At 43.1% G+C, this 27,064-nt stretch overlaps 1 protein-coding gene across 2 annotated transcripts in view; it reads right to left on the bottom strand.

The window, feature by feature from the left end:
* The window catches only part of ZNF236 (zinc finger protein 236), a 358,788-nt gene that overhangs the window by 178,006 nt on the left and 153,718 nt on the right, over positions 1-27,064 (bottom strand). For both annotated transcript variants that reach the window (XM_082258772.1, XM_082258771.1), the window contains exons 18-20: positions 24,582-24,685; positions 24,169-24,320; positions 19,196-19,414 (exon numbers count right to left, since the gene is read on the bottom strand). In XM_082258772.1, the coding sequence (XP_082114898.1) occupies positions 19,196-19,414; positions 24,169-24,320; positions 24,582-24,685 (475 nt within the window). The remainder of the gene's footprint in view (positions 1-19,195; positions 19,415-24,168; positions 24,321-24,581; positions 24,686-27,064) is intronic.

A 27,064-nucleotide genomic window follows, 5' to 3' on the forward strand; every position in this document is an offset into this window, starting at 1 on the left:
AGATTCCACTCTATACTATCGAAGGCTTTTCCACATCAAGCAACAATATAGATCTGTTACCTAAATTTTCAGTTTGAACCTGCGAATTAAGAAATAAACGTCTAACATTTATAGCAGTACATCTGCTTGGAATAAAGCCAGACTGATCTGAGTGCATTATCCTAGAGATTATGTTTGTCAATCTAGTGGCTAGCACTTTTGCCAAAGGCTTCACATCAGATGTAAGTAGTGATATTGGGCGATACGATTCTGGATTATTGGGGTTTTCCAGGTTTTAATAAGACTATGATTATTACCTCATTCATAGATTGAGGAAGGTGACCACACTCCAGTGTTACATAAAATACCTCCAATAGATCAGGCAATAAGTTGTCTCCATAGATTTTATAGACCTCCCCTGCTAACCCGTTAGTATCAGGGGCTTTATTGTTAGGTAAACTGCTAGCAGCGACCCAAAGTTACTCCAGAGTCAGAGGCTTATCCAATGCCTCCTTGTCAGCTGCAAACTGTTTTGGTAACATAATGTAGTCTAAAAAAGATTGCAGTTCAGCATCTTGCTTTGCTGCTATATAAATCTTTATAAAATCACAAAACACAGACTAGATCTCTAAAGTAGTAACGTGCCATTTCTGTTGAGAAATCTTGTAGTTCTACCACATGGTTTGAGGGTTTTTGAGCTTTTAGGATTGTAGCTAAGAGGTGAGTTTTCCCCCTCCTAAAAATAGGGTTGCTGGAGCAAAAAGCATTTACTTTCCTTTTTTTTTTACGGGAGATTTCCGCATAAGACTGCTGGCATTGTATACACTTTTGTTGGGTTTCTACAGTGGGATTTGTTATATATTGGAGTTCCCAATCCCTAGATTTCCATTTTATTCTTTGAAATTTGGGATATAAATAATCCTCTTTAATAGGCCTTTCAGGAGTCACTGTAAATCTGTAATGATACAGAGGACTTACTGTTAACAGATATGTCACGCATAATATCTTCCGTTGAAGGAAATAGGTCTAACCAATAGGGGTTTATTTTCCATAGAGTACAAATCTGGGCAGTGTGCATAGTTAATTTAAGAACCAATGGAGAGTGGTCAGATAATCACTTAGCTGCATAGGTTACTTCAGTTATCACCGGTAACATTTTAGAAGTGGCTAATGCATAGTCTATTCTAGATCATGTTTTATGGATACTGGAGAAACAAGAAAAAACTATCAGAAGGATGTAACATTCTCCAGACATCCACCAGGCCAATCTCCCTAATAAAACCAGCAAAAGTGCACACAAAATTCACCTGTCCCTTAACCGTACCATATCTATCTAAGAAGGGATCAGAATAATTATTAAAATCTCCTACCATCAACCAAGGGACATCAGATTTATCAAGGGTAAAATGTAAAAAGTCTTTAATTACCTCTGGTGAGTATGGGGGAAGTATGTATATGTAGCTAACACGTATGGTTTCCTATATATTGTACAGTATAGGAAAATATAGCGACCTCTAGTATCCTTTTTTTACCTGCCTGCAGGCAAAATCAACATAGTTTGCAATCAATATAGAAACACCATTCAAATATGTAGTATAAGTAGAATGCTATTGTGTGCTAAATTGTGCTTGTTTCAGATATATTATAGTAGATGATTTTAAATGAGTTTCCTGCAGGCAGATATTGAAAGGGGAAAACTGCTTGAATGTATTGCTTGCCTCTTAATTGGATCACTAAAACCCCTAATATTCCAGGATACAAGAAATTTCACTGGGGCAGACATAATCTAATAGTAGCAAATTTTAAACCATCAATCTCAATGTTTCTTAGTGGGTCGATACTTATATATAAAAATTCCTGTTGCCCCTATACTGAGTGGTATAGACTTTGTAATAGGGGAAATAATATTAAGGCCCTTACATTTCCAGGTGATACCATCTGACAAAGATCTTTCAAGGTCTATATATGAATGGATAATCACTACAGTCACTTTGATTATCTGGTGTACATAGTCTTTAACCCCCTCCCATCCGCGCTACAGCCTATATACGGCTGCAGCGCGGACTCGAATTTTCGGGAGGCCGTTTTTAAACGGCCTCCAGTGACACGCCCCCCCGCGAGCTCCCGCGATCGCGCAGCGGGGAAAATCTGTGTCGGCCGTGTCCCTTGGACACGGCCGATCACAGATCGTGGTGAATGGCCAATCACAGCGGCCATTCACCACGTGATCAAGCCGTCCAATGAGAGATGATCTCATATGTAAACATATGAGATCATCTCTCATCGCCGGCGCTCCTTCCTCACACAGACACTGCAGTGTGAGGAAGGAGGGGGAGCCGACAGCCGCTGGGGACACAGACAAATGTAATCAGGGCACTGATCACCAGTGCCCTGATTACTGAAGGTAAAAAAACCACACACATTGCCCGCCATCAGTGCCCCCATCAATGCCCACAATCAGTGCCCATAGTGCTGCCAGTCAGTGCCCATCAGTGCCTGCTCATCTAGGCACTGATGAGCACTGACTGGCAGCACTATGGGCACTGAGTGTGGGCACTGATGGTGCTGCCCATCAGTGCTCATCAGTGCCGCCCATCAGTGCTCATCAGTGCCACCCGTCAGTGTCCATCAGTGCCATCCGCCAGTGCCGCCTATCAGTGCCGCCTATCAGTGCCCATCAGTGCCGCCCGTCAGTGCCACCTCTCAGTGCCCAGCAGTGCCACCTCTCAGTGCCCAGCAGTGCCACCTCTCAGTGCCGCCTATCAATGCCGCCTATCAGTGCCGCCTATCAATGCCGCCTATCAGTGCTCATCAGTGCGGCATATTAGTACCTCCTCATCAGTGCCCATAAGTGCCACCTCATCAGTGCCCATAAGTGCCACCTCATCAGTGCCCATAAGTGCAAATCTCACATGACACCATGGAAAGAAAAAAAGAAAAATGCTCCACACAAGAGCGAATACCAGAGATACCTTATAAATAAGAGCAGCACAATATACACACAGTGACTTAACTCCTAATCTGTTGATCATAAAGAAAAAATGTATAATCTGTGTTTCCATCATAGCCATCGGTTTATACTTAAAAAAAAAAAAAAAAAAAAAAAAAAAAGCATGTGGCAATAGATAGACCAGGAGGCCTGCCTTCTGGCATCTAAAAAAATAAATAAAATAAATAAATAAAAAAGACTAAACCTTTTGAACAACAAAAAGGAAAAAAAAAACAACACCACAAACATTCTCCACGAGGAACAATTGGGAGTTCCTTCTTTAACTTGTTGGACTCGCTCCCCCGGCTCTATATAATGGATACAAGAATAGATCCGAACATCTCCCAATTATATAAATAAGCTGCAGAGGAAAGAGGGAGAAAAAAAAATTACCCACCCCCTGACCTCATTATGCACATATGTTCTAATTTTAATTTTTCATTATAATATCTCAATCTATTTATTATAGTGCCTATCAAGCCATTCAGTGGCGGCTCGTGGAATGTCAAAAAAATTAAATGCTTAATTTACCACCACTCTAAGCTTGGCAGGATATAGCATTGAGTATTGTATTTGTAGTCTTTGCAACCTTTTCTTTATTTCCTGGTATTTAATGCGCTGTTTTTGAACTTCCAGTAATCAGGAAAAAACATGACTTTAGTTCCATTGAAAAAAAAACTGCTTTCAATAATCTGACTCTTCAAAGAATAAGATCTATATCATGTTGGTTAAGTAGCTGCACTAAAAACTATCTGGGAGGGGCCCTGTTGGTAAAGGCCCAGCAGGTACTCAATGTGCTCTTTCAACCAAAAAAGTCATGGAAAGATGATCTTTTCCAATAATTTCCCACAGCCATGTTTCCACAAATACTGTGGGGTTTAAACCTTCAGCATGCTCTGGGAGGCCCACCAGCCTAATATAGTTGTGTGGAAGACAGTTTTTCAGGTCTTCTAGCTTGCAAGCATTGGTATCAGATTTTTCACTACCTCTTTAACATCTGTGCTTATTGGCTGAAAATTGTATTTAATTTGCTAACACGGCCTTCCAGAGCAGAGGTGCGTTCCCCGTATTTTTTAAACATCTTGTCGAAAAAAGTAAATTCTTTTTTAAGTCCTTGCATTTAGCTATTTAAATTACATTAATTACAAATTAAATCTCCCAATTATATAAATAAGCTGCAGAGGAGAGAATTTCTCTCAGTACATCTAGCAATGTAGGTTCTACTGGCGCTAGTGATGTTGTTAATGTATATCTATCATTGAGTTGTTTATAGACAGGTTGTTCTGCACTTTCCCATGGTCTCTTCCACTTCATTTTTCCTTTGTTCTGGTTAGACATTGTTTTCTGTGTCAGCACAGAGAGCTTCCAATTCTTTACTGGCAACATGCTGATAGACTTAGTTTTTGTTATCTTTAGATGTCAAAGCAAATTTTGCAAGTTTAACAGCTGCAGCTTCTTTGGCCTTCTCTTTTGCAGACTTGCTACTTTCCTCTGGTCATTCTGATTTTCAGTTCTCTGTACTACCAACATGGTGCACAAATAAGTCTCCATTAATGTGTGTGACCATAATCATCCAGCCAAGAGATCCACGCTATGGAAAGAAGCCTTAAAACTAAGTTGTGACATTCTGTGCGTCCAGGAAGCATCTGCCACCCCTTCTTGCCAACATAGAAACTTCCTACATTTTTCTATGGCATCAGCCTCTAAAAACAAAAAGGAGTACTTATAGGGGTTAAGAACTCTGTTGCACTCGCGCTTCAAGATTCTATTCCTGACCCAGACAGCAGATACTTGACCCTTATATGTGAAATCAATAACTGTTTGTATACTAATCTACATCCACCCAACTCCTACCAACTCAGATTTTTTAGGAAATTGTTTTGTAAAATTTCTTATGTCAGGAAAGGTACGCTTGTTGATTGTGGAGATTTTAATTTCACCTCTGACAACCTCCTAGATTCTACCTCTTCTCCAAAACACCCTCCACCTACTTTGCAAACTCTCTTTCATACTGAGGACATTTTTGATTTCTGGAGGTGCCATCACGCAAATGAAAAAGATTTATACTTTCCATTCTTCGAGGCACATTCTTGCGATGTTCTGATGCGGTTCAGAACCGACCAGTCATCAGGTCCAGGCCAATGATATTTGGTCTGGACCTGTTGATCAGTTCTGACCAATAGCAGAACCTCCTGTGCCTGTGTAATGTAAACACAGGCACTGGAAATGGTGCAATCTCCTTTTTCTCCATTTTTGGATCCAGCGTTAGAAGAGAGAGCATCAACTGTGAGTACACAATCAGTACACTGACACCAGTACACATAGGCATACTTTTAAATCCCTGATCACCCCCTAATTAACCCTTGTGACTTCAGATAGTGTGAGAGACAGTTAGTGGTTGCCCCAAATAGGTTTAGGATCCCCATCATATATCCCCCAATAAAGATTTAACACCCTGATCACCCCCAGTTAACACCTTTATTGCCCTGTTACAGTGTCACTATTCTAGTGTACAGATCTTTTTTTCTGATCACAGCACACTGAACCGCAGCGTTAGCAGAGTCAGGCCTTATCTCTGCTAGCACTAGCAGTTACATTTTTTGGTAGCGGTTCAAACAGTCCTTGACAACCAGGTGCTTTTTTACCTGTGAGTCAAACAAGGTACCTATAAATGTATTGGCCAAAATGTCCAAACAGAGGTACACTAGTGAAGAGACCTACACGATACTGAGCATGACAGGTGAGAGCGATGGGGAAGCCTCACTGTCAGAATCAGGCTCAGTATTCGAACCTGTAGACAGCAGCGGCACCCTGACAGATAGCTCTGACGACACAGTAGTGGTCCCTGCTAAGGTCCGGCATACCCGACCCCGTTGTTCTGTTGCTCAGGTGCAACAATCTCAGGGTTCTAGTATGCACCAGAGTGTCGGTACTAGTACTTGTATAAGGACCTTTCATGCCATGCCACCAGGATGATGATTGATGTAGCATAACAGATTTCTACCTGGCAACGACATTTCGTGTCGTTGTCACTTTTATACTTATCTTCCCATATATATGTGGCCACATTCACATTACTATTGATGCAATATGACAATATCTTCCAATTACCTCTATATATTGGCCAATTTATTATCTACATATTTGCTTGTTCATTTCCATTCCCAATACATATTACTATTGATGGGACTCGCCATGTGTGACATCTTCACCAGATGGTCTTTTGAACCGGTATCGGCTTCTCTTCTACTATACTTACATACCCCAAAATCAATTTTTCCTTGTCCTATAATCTTATGTGGACAATTTTTGAGTAACTATTGGAAGAGCTCCTGAAGAAGCGTTAGGTCGCAAAACATGTAGAGCTTGGACCCTTCCACGACCAGTTTTGGCACCAAACCTGCAGCGTGTAGTGTGGGGACAAGTTTCTCCCCCTCCCTATAGGATAGACACTTATGGATTGGTTTGGGTAATTGTATTTTAATAATCTATGTGTGTTTTGTTTGATTTTAACGTTGTTATGAATTTTTGTATATATTGTTATAAGTTTGGTATACTTTATAATAAAACATTTTTGTAATTTGTTTTATCTGTGCCTATAAAGTCCATTTTGCTCTAATCAGTTTCCACATTTGATCTTGGGATGTGGCACAAAGTTCTACGATATACACACTCATGGTAGTGTGCATCCTCCTAAAAATTGTTTCTAATTATCATTGGAGGAGACTTCAATGCTGCCTTATCTCCATCCGTAGACACATATTCTGGTAAGTCTTCTATTTCTCATTCCACATTATTACTCATCAAATCACTCTTGCACGATGTCCAGTTAATAGATTCCTGGCGCATTCATCATACCATGGAGAGAGACTACATTTATTACTTGGTTGCCCACAACTCCTATAGTTGCATGGATTATTTCCTTTTCTCTCAATCACTTCTAGACTCTACCTTGCAAACGTCCCTTGGTCCCATTTTATGGTCGGACCATGCACCGGTTCACCTGAAATTGGCCTGTGTACCTACTCCTCGCTCAGGCATTTCCTGGTGCCTGGATAACCTACTTAAGGACCCCTCCCTGTGTTGCTATCACCCAGGCCATACATTACTTTGTCTTAGACCATGCTTCAGACCAAACCAACCCTCTAAATCAGTGAGAAGCTTTGAAATGTTTGATCCGGGGTGTTTTCATTCAGCACAGGTCTCGCTTGAAGGAAGCGTGAACGGGAGAGTTTCGTTGCTTGCTTTGTACCATTTCTACTCTTAAGTCCCTTCATAAACAGGATTTGAATCCCTCTGTTTTTGTTGTTTCGTAGATTTGGGGCATTTACCAATTTTAAGTTAAATATGTCTAAAACAGAGGCTCTTAACATTTCTTTACCAGCAAAAACAATATCCCACTTACGGTCTAATTTTTCCTTTCACTGGCAAACCAAAGGTATTTCCTATTTAGGTACTACAATACCTGCCACCTTAACCAACCTTTATGCCCTTAATTATGCCCCCCCATTATCCTATATACAGAAAGATTTCTCTTTCCTGCCGTAGTTTGGTCGTGTAACAACGTTAAAAATGGATACTCTCCCGAAACTACTCTATCTTTTCCAGACTGTCCCTATATGTCTTTAGGACTCTTCATTCCCTTATGATACGTTTCATTTGTAATCAGGGATTCTCAAGGGTTCGACATAAATTGCTTACTCTCCCGAAACTTCAGAGAAAGGTTGGTTTACCCGACTATGAACTTTACCATAAAGCTGCTCTGCTGACACACTTGCTTGAATGGTTTCCCTGCCCCTTCCCTAAGGCTTTCACAATGGTATAGCAAGACCTATCTTCTGTCGACTTGCGAGCCCTTCTTTGGGGGTATCGACATGATATTCCCCGACTCCAAGCTTCCTTGTGATTGACACTCGCTATCCTCCACTTATGGTACAGGGGAGGCCTATATACCCTCCTATTCTCAGATCCATCTCCCCTCACTTCTTTATTCGATATTCCTGTGTGTCCACAGGGTGTAGGGTCCTCTGTGTTAGGCTCGCTCTCCTGTGCTAATTGTCCAGTGCCACATTCCTATGTTCACTCCCAGTCGGGAGCACCCAATCCTTCCCGGAGGGCCTGGGGACTGGCTTACCTTCCTACATTTATCCCCTTTTCTGTGGGCAATTACACACCTCTGCCCAAATCCATCGATCACTAAGGGAGTATGAATGATTATGCTCTCTCTATGAGACACCCAGGCATCTACTCTCTTCACATTATAAACTACTTCAGGCATTATTGCATGATGATCTCCCACCTTACACAAGGATGTGGTCTGCGGATGTAAAGAAGGAACTTTCGACTGCTGACTGGTAGACTTCGTTCCATTTTACCCACAAATCCATGATCTTTTGCTACGCGCAAGAGAAGAACTTTAAGCTCTTATCGCGGTGGTACAGGGACCTGGTTTTATTACATAAAATATTCCCCTCTACTCATGCCACCTGTTGGAGGTGTGGTTTGGCGGTGGGTAACTATATACATATATCTGGTGGGACTGTGATAAGATCCAACCCATTTGGTCTAAAGTTTTTGCGGTTTACAACAAAACTTATGATGAGTCCTTGTCCCCCTCTCCAGAGATAGCGCTCCTTTCCATGCTCCTGGGATCTATAGCTTCTCAGAAACGGAGCTTACTATATTTTTTCCTTTCAGCAGCTTGACAACTCATACCACTATATTGGAAATGCACACATTTTAATTACAGATAGTGGCATATAGTTTTTGGGACTAGGGAGAGGGGGGTTCTCAATAAGCAAGTGACTGCTCTGGGTTTCAACAAAATGGCAGAAACAGGAGCAATTCTGGAGGCAATTTACGGTGCACAATCATTTTGATAGCATAGCTAATAATACGGAATGTATGTTTCTTGCTAAATAACAACATTTTTTTCTCAAGTTGGTATGGATAAAATTCTACTTTAAAGACCAAACTGATGTATAATGTTTTTCAAGGTACAGTGTGATTTAACTGTCAGGGCAGTAGTCAAACAAGGAAAGAGAAATTTTAAGTTGTAATGGCAATCCTGAATATGTACTTTTTTAATAGTGTAGATTTTGCAATTTGCATCTTCATATAGAGAACATGCTAATTGATTGCCATTTGGTGGCTGTAATGGAACTATTTGAGTGTCCAAAGAGATATAATTTTCAGCCAGACAATCAGCAATACTAAAAGGTACATTGTCAAATATATCATTAAAATCCGGCCCATGTGTATGGCAGCAGGTCTGACAGAAGCCGGTCGTTAGGCTATATAATATGTATATATGTTTCTATATAATTCAAACAAAAACACATGTATATAATAGTTAATCTGGTAAACTATACTGGTGCTCAGGAATACAGAAGCTATTTTATGGCATGTCTTTGGGAGATGAAATGAACTGTAGTAAAATGCATATGTCAGATAAATACACTGTAACACCGCAGCCATTTTCTCACAAGCTTTATGTATTTGTATTGACCACCTCAAGACCAGACTGTTTCATCTCCCTTTAGTCCATGCTATTTTTTCAGATTTCAGTACTGTCACGCTTTTAATGACAATTACTCAGTCATGCAGCGCTTTACCCAAATTACATTTTTAAACATTTTTTAAAACGAAAAGAGCTTTGGTGCTATTTAACATATTCAGTACTGGACACTTTCACCCCTTTCCAGCCCAGGCCAATTTTCAGATTTTAGTGCTGTCCCACTTTGAATGCCAATAACTAACTCATACAATACTGTAACCAAATCAAATGTTTATTATTTTTTTTGAGACAGATAGAACTTTCTTTTGGTGGTATTCCATCACTGCTTGATTTTTAAGTTTTGCTATATAAAAATGCAGAACATTTGAAAAAATCAGATTTTTGTAAGATCTTACCGTAAAATCCTTTTCTCTTAGCTCATTGACAGACGTAGTCTTCTTGATTCACAAGAACTGGGTTATGTTGTCTCCGCAGGAGCAGGACTAGGCAGAAAGAAAAAACGTTCTGGCTCCACCTTAGGGGCAGTCCCTGAGGGTATATCCTCCCTCTCTCTGCTACAAGGCATCAGTTCTGTCACAAAGCAGCAACAGAGAATTTAACCCAACCCAACTCAATGATAGAGGGGCGGGTACTACGTCTGTCAATGAGCTAAGAGAAAAGGATTTTACGGTAAGATCTTACAACAATCCGATTTTCTCTGTCGCTTATTGACAGACGTAGTCTTCTTGATTCACAAGAACTGGGACATCCAGAAGCAGTGCCACAAATGAGGGGTGGGATTGACCGAAATCAAAATCCAATCTAGAAGGCCCAACCGGTGCCAAACTAGAAGTTTTAAAGGCTCATTATAAACAAAGAATGAGACTCAAATGAAAATTTCCAACGGAAAAAAACCCTCGAGGCAGACCACTGGTCTCCTCAAATGGCGGCCTGCAAAACCTTGCGGCCAAACGAGGCATCAGACGATGCCATTACATCAACTTTATAATGTTTTGTAAAGGTATGCACCGACGACCAGGTAGCCGCCTTGCACACCTGGACCACTGACGCCTGATGGCGAAAGGCCCATGACGCACTAAGTGCCCGAGTGGAGTGCGCCTTAACAGGGAACGGGGGCTCCCGACCCTTAATAGAATAAGCCTGTACCACCGTCTGTCTGATCCATTTGGATTTAGTCACGGCAGATGCAGGCAACCCCTTTTTGGGTCCATCCGGGACCACAAAAAGTGAATCCGTCTTGCGAAACGAGTCTGTCGTTTTCAAGTATACCCTGATCGCCCGGACCACATCCAAGGAGTGCAAAGCAAACTCCCGAGGATGACTGGGCTTAGGACACAGGGAAGGTAATACAATTTCTTCATTCAGATGAAATTCTGAAACCACTTTTGGTAGGAAGGATGGATTCGGACGAAGAACCACCTTATCTCTATGAACCACCAGATATGGGGAACGACAAGATAAAGCGGCCAGTTCTGACACCCTGCGTGCAGAAGTGATAGCCACCAAGAAGGCCACCTTCTGGGACAACGTAGGTAGAGGAATCTCCCTAATATCTTCAAAGGGAGGTTTCTGAAGAACCGACAATACTAAATTAAGATCCCAGGGTGGTAACGGCGCGCGCACTGGCGGAGCCAGATGTCGCACCCCCTGGATGAAATTCCGCACCAAGGAATGAGTAGCCAAAGGCTTCTGAAAGAAGATAGCTAATGCAGAGACCTGACCCTTGATAGTGCACAAGGCCAGTTTCTGCTCAACCCCTTGTTGCAGAAAAGCTAATATTCGACTAACCGAATAAGACCGTGGACGGAACCCCAGAGGTTCACACCATGCAATGTAGGACTTCCATGTACGATAATAAATCTTTCTGGAAGTCGCTTTCCTTGCTTTAACTAGAGTAGGAATAACTGAAGCTGACAATCCCTTGTCCTTCAGCACCTGGGTCTCAATAGCCAGGCCGTTAAAGCCAGCGATCGTAAAGCAGGATGGAAGATCGGTCCCTGAGACAGTAGGTCCTCCCTGAGAGGAAGTCTCCACGGGACGTCCGCCACCAGTCTGACCAAGTTGGCGTACCACGCTCGGCGAGGCCAGTCCGGAGCTACCAGGATTACTGGAATTCCTTCCTCCTCTATCCTGCGAAGAAGTCTTGGCAGTAACCCGAGAGGAGGGAAGGCATACATTAGCTGGTATTGCCCCCACGGGGCGATCAGTGCGTCTGCGGTCTCTGCTAGAGGATCGCGGGAGCGAGCCACGAATCTCTGTACTTTCCTGTTGAATCGTGATGCCAACAGATCCACATCCGGGGTGCCCCACCGTAGGCACAACTGGTGGAAAACTTCTGGATGGAGGGACCATTCCCCCTGATCCGGAGTCTGACGGCTGAGATAATCTGCCTGCCAATTCTCCACCCCCGGAATGAACACCGCAGAGATAGCTGGAACAAATCGTTCCGCCCAGCGAAGAATGCAAGCCACTTCTTTGGCCGCTCAGACACTCTTGGTGCCCCCCTGGTGATTGACATAAGCCACGGCCGTGGCGTTGTCCGACTGGATCCAAACCGGGCTGCCCTGGAGCTGCTCGGTCCAGTGAATCAGACAAAGTCTGATCGCTCTCAGTTCCAATACATTTATCGGCAACCTGGATTCTTCCAGGGACCAAAATCCCTGGACAGATAACTGACCGAGAATTCCTCCCCATCCGGATAGACTGGCATCCGTGGTCACTATCGTCCAATATATTGGCAGAAATGACTTTCCCTGGCTGAGCATCGGAGACCGAAGCCACCAGACCAGAGACTCTCTGGTCTGTTTGCTCAATCGGATCCGATTGTCCAGGGATTCCGGATTCCGATTCCATCTGAGAAGAATCTCTTGCTGAAGAATTCGGTTATGGGACTGGGCAAATGGGACTGCTTCGAAGGAAGCCACCATCAACCCCAGAACCCTCATGCAAGTTCGAAGAGAAGACCAGCTGTTGGATAGTAACAACTGGACTGCTGATTGAATCTTCCGGAGTTTCCCTACCGGAAGGAAAACTCTTGACCTGACTGTGTCTAGAATTAGACCCAGATATTCGAGCCTCTGGGTGGGAACCAGAAATGACTTTTGCTGGTTCACCAGCCACCCGAATTCCTGTAAAGAAATTATAGTAATTTCTATGTTTTGTAGCAGGATCTGAGGAGACTCTGCATGAAGCAGGAGATCGTCTAGGTAACCTAGAATCGATATGCCTCTTTGGCGCAGTAGTGCCAACATTGGGGCCAACACCTTCGTGAAGACCCGAGGAGCCGTGGCGAGACCGAAAGGTAACGCCACAAACTGATAGTGGTTCTCTTCTACGGAAAAGCGTAGAAACCGCTGATGTCCTGCGAAAATGGGAATGTGAAGATAGGCGTCCTTGATGTCTATGGACGCTAGGACATCCCCTGGATGCAGGAAGGCTGCTACTGTGCGAATGGATTCCATCTTGAATTTCCTTATGTTGAGAAAGGAATTGAGTGCCCTTAAGTCCAGAATTGGACGCACTTTGCCCTCTTTCCTGGGTATTGTAAATAGGTTTGAATAAAACCCTTGAAAACGTTCTGTCCAAGGAACGTGGACTACCACTCCTTGTTGTAGTAAATCCGTGATTGCTCTCCGCAGATCTTCTAAACGATGCGGGGATAGTCGGATATTGGAAGGGAAGAATCGCGCCGGTGGGAGAGATCGAAACTCGATCTTGTACCCTGACCTTATGACTTCGCAAACCCACTTGTCGGGGATTCTGGAAAGCCATGGATCCGGGAACCGGCGAAGACGTCCCCCCACCCCAATTATGGGTGGGGGCGCACCTTCAGGCTTTGGACGATTTATCTTCAGGTCTGGAGGGGGCGGGCTTTTGCTTGCCCGACCAACGTCCCCTGAAGCCTCCTGAAGGAGCTTTGGAGGACTTAATTTTTTCACCCGCGGGACGAAAAAACTTTTTGTGAGCAGAGAAAGAAGGCCCTCGTCTTTGACGAGTTCCTTTACCCTTAACATTTTGCGGTAAAAAGGTGCTCTTTCCACCCGTGAGATCCTTAATGATCTCATCTAAGTTGGCTCCAAATAGCCGCTCTCCTAAAAAGGGGATATTAGCCAATGCTTTTTTGGAACCTTGGTCGGCTAACCAACCTTTTAGCCACAGTGTACGCCTGAGAACCACTGCTGAAACTGATGCTCGCGCCAATAATGGAGTGGCGTCTAACGCCGCATCACACACAAACTGTAACCCCTGTATCATTTGTTCCAACAAATCTGATACCGCCTGAGGGACCTCTTCTAAGTCCCGGCGTAACCACTTGGTCCATTCAGTTACAGTCTGCGAAACCAGACCAATAGCAATTATTGGTCTGAAAGCTGATCCAATCAAGGAAAACATGGTGCGAGACATAGCTTCTATCTTGCGATCCACTGGATCTTTAAAAGACGGAGCGTCTTCTAAAGGAATAACCGTGGCTTTATTCAATCTAGCAATTGGTGAATCCACCACAGGTGGTTCTGTCCATTTCTTAATGAGGGTTTCCTCAAACGGATAACGCCTGTTAATGCATTTAGAAATAGCAGAGGTGCGTTTTGGCAGACTCCATTCTTCTTTGATTGGATTGCCAAAACATTTGGGCAATGGAAAAACCTTCGCCACTTTGATGCGTTTTTTAGTCCCAAAAGGGATTTCAGTTTCAGCTATTTCCGACGGAATACCCTGTAATCTTAAGGTTTCTTGAACAGATACAATGAGTGCGTTTACCAACGCTTCCTCTCGGGCTATGGCTGATGCCGAAACATCCTCCTCACTGTCTGAAGAGACAGTACCCGAGACACCAATCCCAGATGAAGTACCTGCAACTGCAGAAATAGGCTCAGATTCTGAATCCGAAGTTTCAGATAATAAGGGGTTAGGCGGGGGTCGCTTTCTTGCGCCCTGTCCCTGACAAGCCACTTCCACCCGGGACACAAAAGTTTCCATAATAGCTGACAATGATTCAACCGTCAGTGGGGTGCTGGAGGATCCTGCAGACACCTCGAGGGGATCCGGTGGAGATACATGAGTGGCAGGGTCCATGTTAATTCAGGACACCTCTGCCAGAAAAAACAAAAAACTTTTTTTTTTTTTTTAAATAAAAAAAAATACCTCTTTTTTTTTTTTTTTTTATGTGTCTCCCCCTAGCACAATAGCGCCCCTCAGAGTACCTGCTTCTCGATCCCCATAGAGAGAGAGAGGGACCCCCAAGGCTCACCACCCGATGCAGAGAAGTTTCCAACCAACTGCAGTCAGCGTCTGTCTTTTACAGACTGGAAAGAGCTGTGTTCGTTTTCCCGGGTAGAAGGACGTGGCTCCGCCCCCTGTGTACGCCTTCCGGCGTTCCCAGCTCTCCACGAGGTAGCTGGGCTCATCAAACATGGCCGCCCCCATACGGGAGACAATAGACTCCAAAAACATGGCGGCCGGCGTGACCTGAGGACATTCATGCACCCGGTCTACGGCAAAATGGCGGCGGACTGCCGAAATCGTTTTTTCCCAGCACATCCACCTGCATCTTGCAGCTGCACCTGCAGCTAAGTGGCGGTTTATCGATCTGCAGGAGGTACACTACAATTAAGGTAGGATTATACCTCCTATGTCTGCTGTAATACTACAGTCTGCTGGGTAGAGTGTTAGCTCTCAAACCAAGTCCACTTCCCACCAAACACATACTGTATTTACAAGGGGGACTTTTAGTGTCAGATATATACTGACCATGTATGGAGGGGCCCATAATTCATACTGCCTCATAACGAGGAAAAAAGGGAACGTTTACTCACCATACCGAACCGACAGGCACCCTCCCTTCACAATACCCTCTCCACCGGGGTGGGGGGTTGTGGACCACTCCGGACGCCTCGACTCTCTGGTTCCTGGCGTCCAAGCGAGACTTTTAACTCGCAAGGTCAGTCCCTCCAATGGGACTCCGTCGCGGCCGACCCAGCGCGGAGCTCTGGTCTGCACGCGCTCGTAGGCAGAAACCGGGGTGACCACTGGATCTCAACATCCAGCCCGTCGCCCGGCCCCGCATACTTACTTGAATGTGTCGCGGCCGACCAAGCGCAATGCAATGGTCTGCGCGCGCTCGTAGGCCGGCTGGGGTGACCACTAGTGTCGCCCAGTCCGGCGTATTTGCTTGAAGATCTCACAGGAAAAAAACACTGGAGAAACTACCTAAAAAATATTTTTTCTAAAGAAAAAATCTTGCCAGGACCAAAAGGATCCCAGCAAGGAACTTAGGTCCTTACTCCTGACTAGACAGAAAAAAACTGATGCCTTGTAGCAGAGAGAGGGAGGATATACCCTCAGGGACTGCCCCTAAGGTGGAGCCAGAACGTTTTTTCTTTCTGCCTAGTCCTGCTCCTGTGGAGACAACATAACCCAGTTCTTGTGAATCAAGAAGACTACGTCTGTCAATGAGCGACAGAGAAATACTTTTTTCAAACTTTTCTTAGTTTAGGTTATAAAATGTTGCAAATAAATGACCTTTATTTTTTATAAATTTAGGCCAAAAATGTGTTCTGCTACATTTTTTTTTTCTTGATAAAAAGTATTGTGTAAAACATTATAGCGTCCCAGGCATTATATATTTGATCAATTCTGTTGTACTGACTGCCTATCTCAATTATTGAGGCTTTAAAATGCCAGGACAATACAAATAACCCCAAAAAGACCCCTTTGTGGAAAGTAGACAGTCAAATGTATTTAGTAAGAGGCATGGCAAGTTTTTTGGAGTTGTACTTTTTTAGCACAATTTTTTTTTGAAAATGAACAAGTTAAATAAAAAATTTCTTCATAAAAATTTTCCCTGCTCTGGAGAGGCGATTACAATTATTTTCCCACTATAATTGCTTATTACAGCAATTATCACTATATAAGCAATCATTTTTATGAATGGCATCCATTCATGTGCCATTGTGTACAATTGTGATAGCTGTAAGTGGCTCTCACATGGTACAGGTGTGCTGTGATTGGCCCTGTACAACTTGATAACTGTGACCAATCACAGAGATCACAACAGTACACAATAAATGGCTATGAATGAAAGCCATTGTGTTTAACTGCCTGGTAACAGCGATCACATGGTACCAGGGCCAGCCTGGTACAACAATTTGTATTCCGCTGTGTCCGGTGGACACAGTGGGTCACAGATCAGGATGCTGCTAGGGCGTGCACGAGACATGTGAATGAGAGGACATCTTATGAGGTCCACCAAGGGTAATGGTACCCCCACTCCACTGTATTTTTATAATGGGGCAAAAAGTTTTTTTTTTGCTATATAAATAGAAACATTTGAAAAAGTTTTTCTTAGTTTCTGTTATAAGGCCCTGGAACACCAGGAAAGTGGAAACACCCACAAAATAACCCCATTTTGGAAATCAAACACTCCAAGGAGGCATGGTGAGTCTTTTAAACACTTGATTTTTTTACCACAAGTTTTTGGAAAATGGGGAAAGAAAATGAAAATATTTTTTATGCAAAGTTGTCACCTAAATAAGAAGATATTTCTCTCACACAGCATGGGCATACTTATAATTACAACTCCAAACACATTCGACTACTCCCACCGAGTGAGGCAATATCACATGTGTGAGGCAGTGTCTGATATGATTATGTACCAGACATTGCATCTGGTGTATCACACAAATCAACCAATTGTGTCAAAATTAATGTACTGTAATAGTCGCCTTTGATCAGAGAATACAGCTTAGTGTAGCGTCACATGTGTAGCATAGCAATTACCACAAGTTTTTGGAAAATGGGGAAAGAAAATGAAAATATTTTTTATGCAAAGTTGTCACCTAAATAAGATATTTCTCTCACACAGCATGGGCATACTTATAATTACAACTCCAAACACATTCGACTACTCTCACCGAGTGAGGCAATATCACATGTGTGAGGCAGTGTCTGATATGATTATGTACCAGACATTGCATCTGGTGTATCACACAAATCAACCAATTGTGTCAAAATGAATGTACTGTAATAGTCGCCTTTGATCAGAGAATACAGCTTAGTGTAGCGTCACATGTGTAGCATAGCAATTCCAGTTCCTATAAGCCAAGCAAGCCTAGCCTACTGGTACATGGGCTCCCCCAGGCAAGGACACATTAGAAATCCAGCAAGAGTACAATGGCAGCTGAAGGTATCCAATGTGTATCCACAGCAAATTCAGCAAACAAGCTATCCAAAAAGATGACAACCACTTCAACTGTCGCGTGGGGACACATTTGACACCTTCAGCCACCATTGCATCTTTGTCCGACGTATCCCTGTGCCTTCAAGAAAGAGTGGGTTCCCTCCAGACAAACCTGGCCCTAATTTATCCACTGCTATATGTGCTCCAATTTGGAGACATTCAAAAATATAGAGTTAGGACTGCAATATAAAGGGGAGCCTTGACATAGGCACTGTGGCTTTCACATAAATTTGCAAATGTGTAACTAAAGCCTCTGTTTTAATGTGACTTGTTAGACAGGGTCAATTTGGTTTTTTTTGCAGGTTAGCTGGTAAGTGTGCTTGGATATTGTCTGTTTGTGGCGTTACATAGTTACTTTTTAGTTGAGGTTGAAAAAAGACAACAGTCCATCCAGTTCAACCTGTGTAGGTGTGTGAGTGTCAATGACGTATTCATTTCCCATAACCCTGAATGTTGTGATCTTTGAGATGCACGTCCAAGAGTCTTTTAAAAGTAGCTATACTCCCCTATACTCCCCGCAGTTACCACTAATTGTGGAAGAGAGTTCCACAATCTTATCGCCCTTACAGTGAAAAATCCCTTATGTAGCTTAAGATTACAATCTCATTGTGTGGATCACGTGTCCTCTTACACTCCTTGAGACTAAATAGTTTTTTTTCCTATGCTGAGATCACCGTTGAGGTATCTGTAAATCACTTTCTTCATGTCCCCTCTCAGGCATATCTTCTCCAGGGAGTATAAATTAAGCCCTTGCAAACGCGCCTCATAATTAAGGCCCTCCAATCCCTATGTGCATTGCCCTTGCATGTGCACCTTACAGCAAAGGCTGGGTATATATTGGGGTGGTTGTCATATTTTTGTATGGCCATTTAAAGGCTGCCAAGTTCTTTTTTTCCAGCACCCAAGAAACTGCAGGTGCCGCGTACAGTCACCCATACAAGTGAAATAATATACACGTCTATACTAGTGTAAATGACAAGACCTTTTGCATTAGTGTTTACTTAAACCCGTGCAAATGGCATATTTCCCTAAATGTGAAAGTTGTGCATACAGGGAAATATGCTACTTATGCATGCACATCCGCATTTACATAACTAAGGCCACATACAGCCGTTCACTTGTAAAAACTGTAGTAAAGGAAATGTGGGGATGTTGCCTATTGCAACCAACTGGACTTAAACTGCCCAGTGTAGGCCTGCATGATTGGTATAGCTGCACTTTCTCTTATACTGCTGTGATGCAATATCAACACCATTACCAAGCCACATACTGATGTCACACTCTATTGGGTTGTGTGTAAAGTAGCATATGATGATGAAATTTAGCTTTAAGAGAACTTGGGAATCTGGCAATGGAAATCCACAAGAGACTTATAAAAACAACTCTTTGATGCCTTAGAAGAACATGATAATTTTACAGATATCAGTATCTGACATATGAATTATATTCTGATAGTTCTTAAGTAATCATTTACCATCTTCTCTTGTGGTCCCATCTCCATCTGAAATGAGGTTGGAGGGAATGTTCTGGTGCTTCTTCATGTGTTTTTTACAGTGAACTGTTGTCCTGAAGGTCTCATCACAGAAAGGGCACTTGTAGGGTTTCATACTGACATGAGTAGACATGTGCCTGGTCAGGCTGCCATTTGTTGTAAAGGACGCATTACATATAGTGCAACTGTAAGCTTTAACACCTGCAAATACATCATTGAACCAAGCATTGGTTAAACGATAAGACAATATTATTAGTGTTATAATTGTATAATTCTACAGTAGATTCTTTCTTCTCAGAGCTATGCATAAACATTTTTCATGCCAAGTTAAAATTAAACAGAATTTGAGGGTTATTGAAAATGAAATGGGGTTAGTCACTGTTGGTCTGAGTAACAACCATTCAAACGGTTATGTTTACGCCACACAGAGTTTCAAATCTTCTGCTGCATAACGCGAAATGGTTGAAAACTTCAATAGAAAGTGTGAAGCCCATTGGTATGGCAATAGCAGGTGGATAATGCTGGGAGTTCAGGTACAGAGATCTAACTATCAAAGTTCCCTCTTATGAAAATATGAATTTACCTACCCTCCATCTTGACTATCCTCCCATTTGCAATTGACTTCTAATCCTTTTTTTTTTTTTTTTTTTTAGCTAAGATCACACTTCTGGCTGTTGGATCCTGAAGCATTGTTTTCTGTAGTACAAGTATTGATTTGCTTTTTTTACCACTTATGGATGTGGAAAAATATACCTGACCGTATCATAGAAAAGTGCTTATGCATAAATCAAAGTCATGTGATGAATCTTAGTAGATTCGGAGATTGGGACAGCTCAAATATACTGTATGCAAAGTTCCACTTTGCCTGAGTAAAAGAGATGTATGGCTTTGCTTTTTTTTCCCAGAATTATACTTACCTAGGTAAATACAGCATTGGTCTGATGCTGCATCTGTCCCCCGGCGCCTCTGCACTGAGAACTGAGCGATCGGAAACCATGATCACTCAGTTCTGACAGCTCCCCGAGCACAGTCAGCCGCGCTGCGCTCTGCCACCTCCTCCCTCACTGGAGTGCTGGGCTGTAGAGGGGCAGGGAGAAGCCAGCTCCAGGTCTCAGCTGAGAGGCTGAGCCAGGTGTCAGTCAAGGCACCTGGCAGATCCTGACTTCCATTGTCGCGATGACACGGTGCCTGGACTGACTTCTGTGACGTCAGAGAGAGCGGACTTCAGCCCGCTCTCTGCTAAAAACGAGTCACAGGAGTGCAAAATGAATTGCACTCCTGTGATCCATAGGAGAAGTACAGCCAAACTAGCTTTGGCTATACTCTTCCTTTAAGTCAAGCTTGGCCTAGCCTCTTAACTCTCAAGCCTGCCTGCTGATCAATGAGATTAAAGTATAAGTTCACCTTTAACAAAAAAAAATAATAATAAATGCACATCTTTTTGCAGCTAAAAAAATGTGAATTTATTTATTTTTTCACTGCAGTCTGTAAGGCATTGCACCCGCGATCATAAGATTGCGAGTGCAATGCCTGGATTCTTCAGACACTCAGAAAGCTGTTTGCCTGTACTTCGTATGGGCAAGCACTTACTAAATGGCAGGAAGAATCAATAGACTACAAGAGCGCTCACAGCACCCTCACAGTTCACTGAGAACTACAAGCCATCAGATGCAATGGCTGAAAATACTTGTAAGTATTCATTCACAGGAAGCGGTAAGTGAATGACGTGTCCTTTTCCCACACAGCTGCACTTTTTTTTAAATTGTGACAGTGCAAGTGGGAAGAAGATCCCCTGCCCGCTGTCATTGGGATGGGGGATCAGGGGGAGAAATGAGGGATGGCTGGAACAGGTAGCATGTTCCAAAGGTGAACTTAGCCTTTCAAGGACCAACAGGAGGCATGGATGGTGAAAAGAGCTGGGACCAAGCTGAACTTTGACAAGAACATTTTTAAGAAATTAAGATTTTTGTCTTACCTGTGAAATTCTTGGTGAACATTATGGGACACAGGGTAGTGATTTGAAGCTCTAGGTTATACTGCCACCTTCAGAATTGGACGCTGAGGAAAAAAAGCTGTAATGACAGCCGAGTATAACCCCTCCAGCTCCCTGCATGTTTCAATTTATTAGAAAGCAATAATAGGAGGCGATCAGAAGAACAACAGGGAGGGAACTGTGTGCGGTAATGTACTCCAAGAAAAAGAAAGTTACAAGTGAGACAAAAATACAATATTTAGTTGTACATTACGGCAGCCCTCAAATTTTTCACTCGCCTGCTCGCATTTGCGAGTGAAAAATGATTGAATACGAGCAAGGAGAGAAGAGACAGAACACTGTCTGGACGTGCAGGGGTGGGCAGTGTCCATATCTGTGATGAGGGGGGGGGGGGGCTTCTACCTTCACCTGCCTGACAGGAGTGAATGTCATTCTCCCTCCTGTTATTGCAGCAGCACAATGCATGATTTCTGGACTCCTCCGTTCCAGCCACTTATCTCTCCTGCAGCCATTAATCACTTCTCTCCTTCCAAGCTCCCCTCCCCCTGTTGGTTTGTTCTACTCGCCAGGTTACTTTCACTTTCTCCTCGCACTTGTCTTTATCTTCCCTGCACATCGTAAGTCAGCAGCGATTCTTGTACTCCTCTGTTCACATTAACCCTTCATCTACTTCTATCTTTCAGCTGTCCTCTCCATAAATCTGTACTGTATGTCCTGCAGCCTCTGGTCCCAGCTCTGAGCATTCCAAGCAGCCATTTAGCTGACCCTGTCCTGTCCCAAAATACAGCCTTAGCACTTTCTCTACAGCCCTTCACTCTGCTCTTCATTAACATATATTATTACAACCCAGACCCCCCCCCCCCCCATTCACTCTCTTAGCCCTAATAGCTGGTGAACTGTGGTTTGGCCAGTGTAATTGGATGTGCGTTTTTTACCTGGATTTTAGGTGCATTTCTATTGAATTTCTATTACAAAGTGCGTTTTCATGAAAGCGCTTTAAAGTCCTGCATGTTGCATCTTTGATGCGGCTTCAGAAAATGCACTGTGTAATAGAATTCAATAGAAATGCACTTAAAATCCAGGTAAAACACACATACAATCACACTGTTGTTATTAATATTTATTTGTGCAAGTTCTGCAGTCATGCAAAAACATTTAACAGTGTAATTTTATAAAATAATTTTTTGAGGGCGCATTTAGGGGCGGGGCAGGGTAGGGGTTAGGTGGGGCAAGTAGTGGCGAGTAACCCTTAAGGCCTGGCTAGTAGCTCAGGACTTGAAATTTTGAGCCCTGCATTACGGGACATGTGATAGTGTTCTAAAACACTGGAACATCCAAAAGCAGCAAGGGAGTGATGGGCAAAACAGCAAAAAAGGCTAACAGGCCAAAACTAGCTGGTTAAAAGATAAGTTCACTTTTGTAAATAAATAAATAAATAAATAAATGCACATTTTTTGCAGGCAAAAAAAAATGTGCATTTAATATTTTTTGCTTAGCAGACTGCAGTCAGGCTCCTGCACACTCTCAGTACAGCTGTCTACCTATACCTGGCCATGCTATACAGCTATTTGTGTGTAAACGTGCACTCTACAGTTCATACTCATTTTTATTCAGAAATTTTCCGCTAGGAAGATCCAGTGTTTATACATTAGTGCCATGTGCAAGGATCCCAAAATTTAGTTATAAATTGAGGTGGTTGTCAGTTTTTTAAAGCTTGCTGAAATTGGCGGAGGAACACATCGGACTCCTTCAGCTGCCATTGTGTTGTGCTGGGCTTCTGGTTTCTCTCTGCACCTTTAAGCAGGAATGGGCTGCCTTCAGGAATACCTATCCTTAATTCTTCCATTCCTATACTGTATATGCTCCAGCATAGAGACTCTTATAGAGTAGAGTTAGGACGGCACTATGTAGAGGGACTTTGATGAGGTAGTGAGGTTTATATATATATATATATATATATATATATATATATATATATATATATATATATTTACAAATGTTTTGCAATGCAAACCCCCATTTTCAAGAAAAATTGTTAGACAGTGTCATTTTTGTTTTTTCTGGCTTGGTGGTAAGTGAGCTGGAGAAAACATTTTGTTTTGTATGACCAATGAGCAATGTGATTAGCAAAAAATGATACAACAGCCACTGTTCTTAGTCATGCTTGCTGTTTAGAAATTGGCAAGGAAATAAAGGACAATGCATTTAAAGGAGATGTACAACCAGAGCTTGTTTGGCTGTACATCTCCTATAGCTCACAAGAGTGCAGTTCATTCTGAAGTCCGCCCTCTGCTGACGTCACAGATGTCGGTACAGGTACCCCGTCATCACGACCACAGAACCGGGATCCGCCAGGTGCCTAAACCGACACCCGGCTCAGCCTCTCAATGAGCCGCTGAGAGATTGAGCTGGCTGCCCCCCGCCCCTCCACAGTCCAGCACTCCAGTGAGCGAGGAGGGGGCAGAGCAGAGAGCTGCTGACTAAGCGTCAGCAGCTATTTGTTAGGGAAGCTGTCAGAACCAATCTTTTGGCAGTGTTCGATCCCTCGGTTCTCAGTGTAGAGGTGCTGGAGGACCGATGCAGCATCTGACCGATGCTGCATCCACCTAGGTAAGTATGCATGGGGGGAAAAATTCAAGCCCATACTTCTCTTTTAATATTTCTAGAACCAAAGTGTCCAATAGCGCTTGGTGGCTTGTGGACCTTACGGCCTGCAGCTGAAAAAGGTCTGTTCATGGCTACAGTACATTCAACAGACCTCTAGAACTGCATAAATATATTTTTTTATCCCTACAACCTTTAATAGGCCGTCATATACGGCTCAAATTTCTGCTGTTGCTGGGCAGGGTGATTTATAATGTGAACCCACAAAGCACAAGTTAATTTACGTGTGAATTTCCTCATGCAGAGAAAAACACTGGCTCATTGTAAAGGTGAATATCTTCTTCAGGGAAAAATGTACCTGTATGAGTCTTCTCATGTGACTTGAGTACCCCAGATGAAACAAAACCACGACCACACATAGAGCACTTATATGGCTTTTCTCCAGTGTGGGATCGAACATGCTGCTTCAGATGGCTGGATTTTTTGAAACCTTTACTGCAATATTCACATCTATGATAGAAATAGAAAGTATACTGTATTCTTTTACTTCTGCAGATGGAATAATGATTAAACAAATATTTACACTTTGCCAGAAGTACTTTGTTATAGAAAGAAGTTTTATGATAAAAAATAATTCACAGAAAAACACTCCTTTTACATAAATTATATTAGCTGATAGCTGCCATTTGGGGCATATTATCTGAGTTTAGATTAATATGGGTTACCTAATACACCTAGCATAGGCAGATTACTAGTATTAGTTGTACTAGCCTGTAAGCACGCCTGCTTTGATCCTCTGTAGATTCCAGAAACGTAGTTCGCTGCGCCTGCAATTCAATCTCTTCTTGTGTCTCTTCCTGAATTAAGCGAGCAGTCTAGCAATATTAAAAACAAAAAAAAAAAAAAAAAAAACATGGTTACTTGTACACAGGGCTACCCAAAAAATTGTAGTGTGGAAAGAAGAGAATTAAAAAAACACACAGCTGTTAACAATATGACTATTACTGGCCTTTTCAGCAAGATAACGCAGAAAGCAAAGTAGAAATAGTCTATGGAAAAACAGATTGTTCACCCTTTTAGCCCAGCTACCACTTTGATAGTTTGCTCTTTCCTCTTCTTCATCCCTGCAGTTACAATAGCAATGGCTGTAGGTAGTGGAAAGGAAGCTATAAACTGTATTTCCACTTTTATAGTAAAAAAAAAAACACAAAAAAAAAAAAACCATATGTTTGCTATGTGTTCCTATTCACACAGCATCTCTAAAAAAAATGTAAAAACATTTCATACCTTTTAGATATTTCTGAGCAGAAGAGATCATGGCTGACTGCAAGCATTTCTGAAGGCACAATTGGCCTAGGGGGTACAAAAAATAGATTTCTGACTTACAGAAAAATCAATTTCTCTGATGTTTATTGACGGACACAGCTCCTGATCTTCATAATCATTGGGTTATACTGCCCCCTAGAGGAGTAGGACAATAGGCAGAAAAAGAATCTGGATACGCCTATGGGCAGTCCCAGGGGGTATACTCCCTCCCCCTGCTATTAGAGTCAAGCAGTGTCAGAAGAATTACAACTCCACAGATGGGTGGGTGCTGTGTCCGTCAATGAACATCAGAGAAATGGATTTTAAGGCAAGTCAAAAATCCCATTTTATCTGTAGTTCACTGACAGACACAGCTCCTGATCTTCATAACCATTGGGACGCTCCAAAGCAGTGTTAAACATGAGGGGTGGGAAAAGCAGGAAAATTCCCAAGGCTAAACAGTAACCAACCAGGCAACAGGAGCTCAGGAAAAAAACAACTGGAGCCCATCTGAAATAAACAATACACCCTTGAAGAGGATCAAGTCTTTTACACAGCAGCCTGCAAAACCTTGTGGCCAAAAGAAACACCCGCAGATGCCAACACATCCACTTTATAAAACTTTTGAGAAAGTGTACACCGACGACCAGGTGGCCGCCTTGAAAACCTGCGTCACTGACGCCTGATGACGGAAGGCCCAGGAGGCACTAAGCGCCCGAGTAGAGTGCACCTTGACAGGGAAAAGAGAAACCTGACCCTTGATGGAATAGGCCTGAATCACCGTCTGTCTGATCCATCTGGAAATGGTCACAGAGGAAGCGGACAACCCTTTCTGAAGCCCATTAATGAGCATAAATAGTGAGTCTGACTTCCTGAAAGACTCCGTAGCTGTCAGGTATATCCGAATTTCTCTGACCACATCCAAGGCATGCAAGGCAATTTCCTTCGGATTTTTAGGCCTGGGACACAGGGAAGGCAACACGATGTCTTCTTGCAAATGAAAATCAGAGACAACGACGGACAGGGGCGAAGAACCACCTTATCTCTGTGAATCACCAGGTAAGGTGAACGACAGGATAACGCCGCTATTTCCGACACCCTGCACGCAGAGGTAATAGCCACCATAAAAGCCACCTTATAAGAAAGTGCTAACAAGGGAATCTCCCACAAATTCTCAAAGGGAGGCTTCTGGAGGACCGAAAGCACCAAACTGAGGCCCCAAGGCGGCAATGGAGACAGCACTGGAGGAACGAAATGTCAAACACCCTGAAGAAAGGTAAGCACTAGGGAGTGTGTGGCCAAGGGTCATTTGAAGAAGACCGCCAAAGCCCACACCTGGCCCTTGATAGTACTCAAGGCCAATTTCTGTTCAACCCCCGTTGAAGGAAGGTCAAAATCCGAACCACTGAGAAGGAGCAAGTATGAACCTCAAGACACTCACATCACGCAATGTACGTCTACCATGTACGATGGTAGATCTTTCTAGAAGTAGAATTCCTAACCTTTAACAGCATAGGAATCAACGACTCAGATAAACCTCTATCCTTCAGCACCTGGCGTTCAACAGCCAAGCTGGACAGCAGGAGACAAATTTACAGCCTGCAATTTCAGGAGTTTGTCCAGAGGAAGGAGCACTCTGGCTAAGGCCGAGTCCAGAGTCAGACCCAGACAGTCCAGCTTTGTGGAACCAGAGCAGACTTCTGAGAATTCAGAATCCAGCCAAACTCTCGCAGAGTTTGTATGTTGATCTCTAGGTTTCCACCAGAGCAGCAGGAGACTCTGCCCATAGAAGGAGGTCGTCCAAGTAACCCAGTATCGCAAACCCCCTTTGGCGTAACAAAGCTAGCACCGGTGCTAACACTTTTGTGAAGACCCGAGGAGCAGAAGCGAGACCAAAGGGTAACGCCACAAACTGATAATGCTCCTCTCCCACGGCAAAGTGGAGTAAG

This window comes from Pelophylax lessonae, assembly GCF_965119305.1.
Source record: "Pelophylax lessonae genome assembly, chromosome: 5".
NCBI lineage: Eukaryota > Metazoa > Chordata > Amphibia > Anura > Ranidae > Pelophylax > Pelophylax lessonae.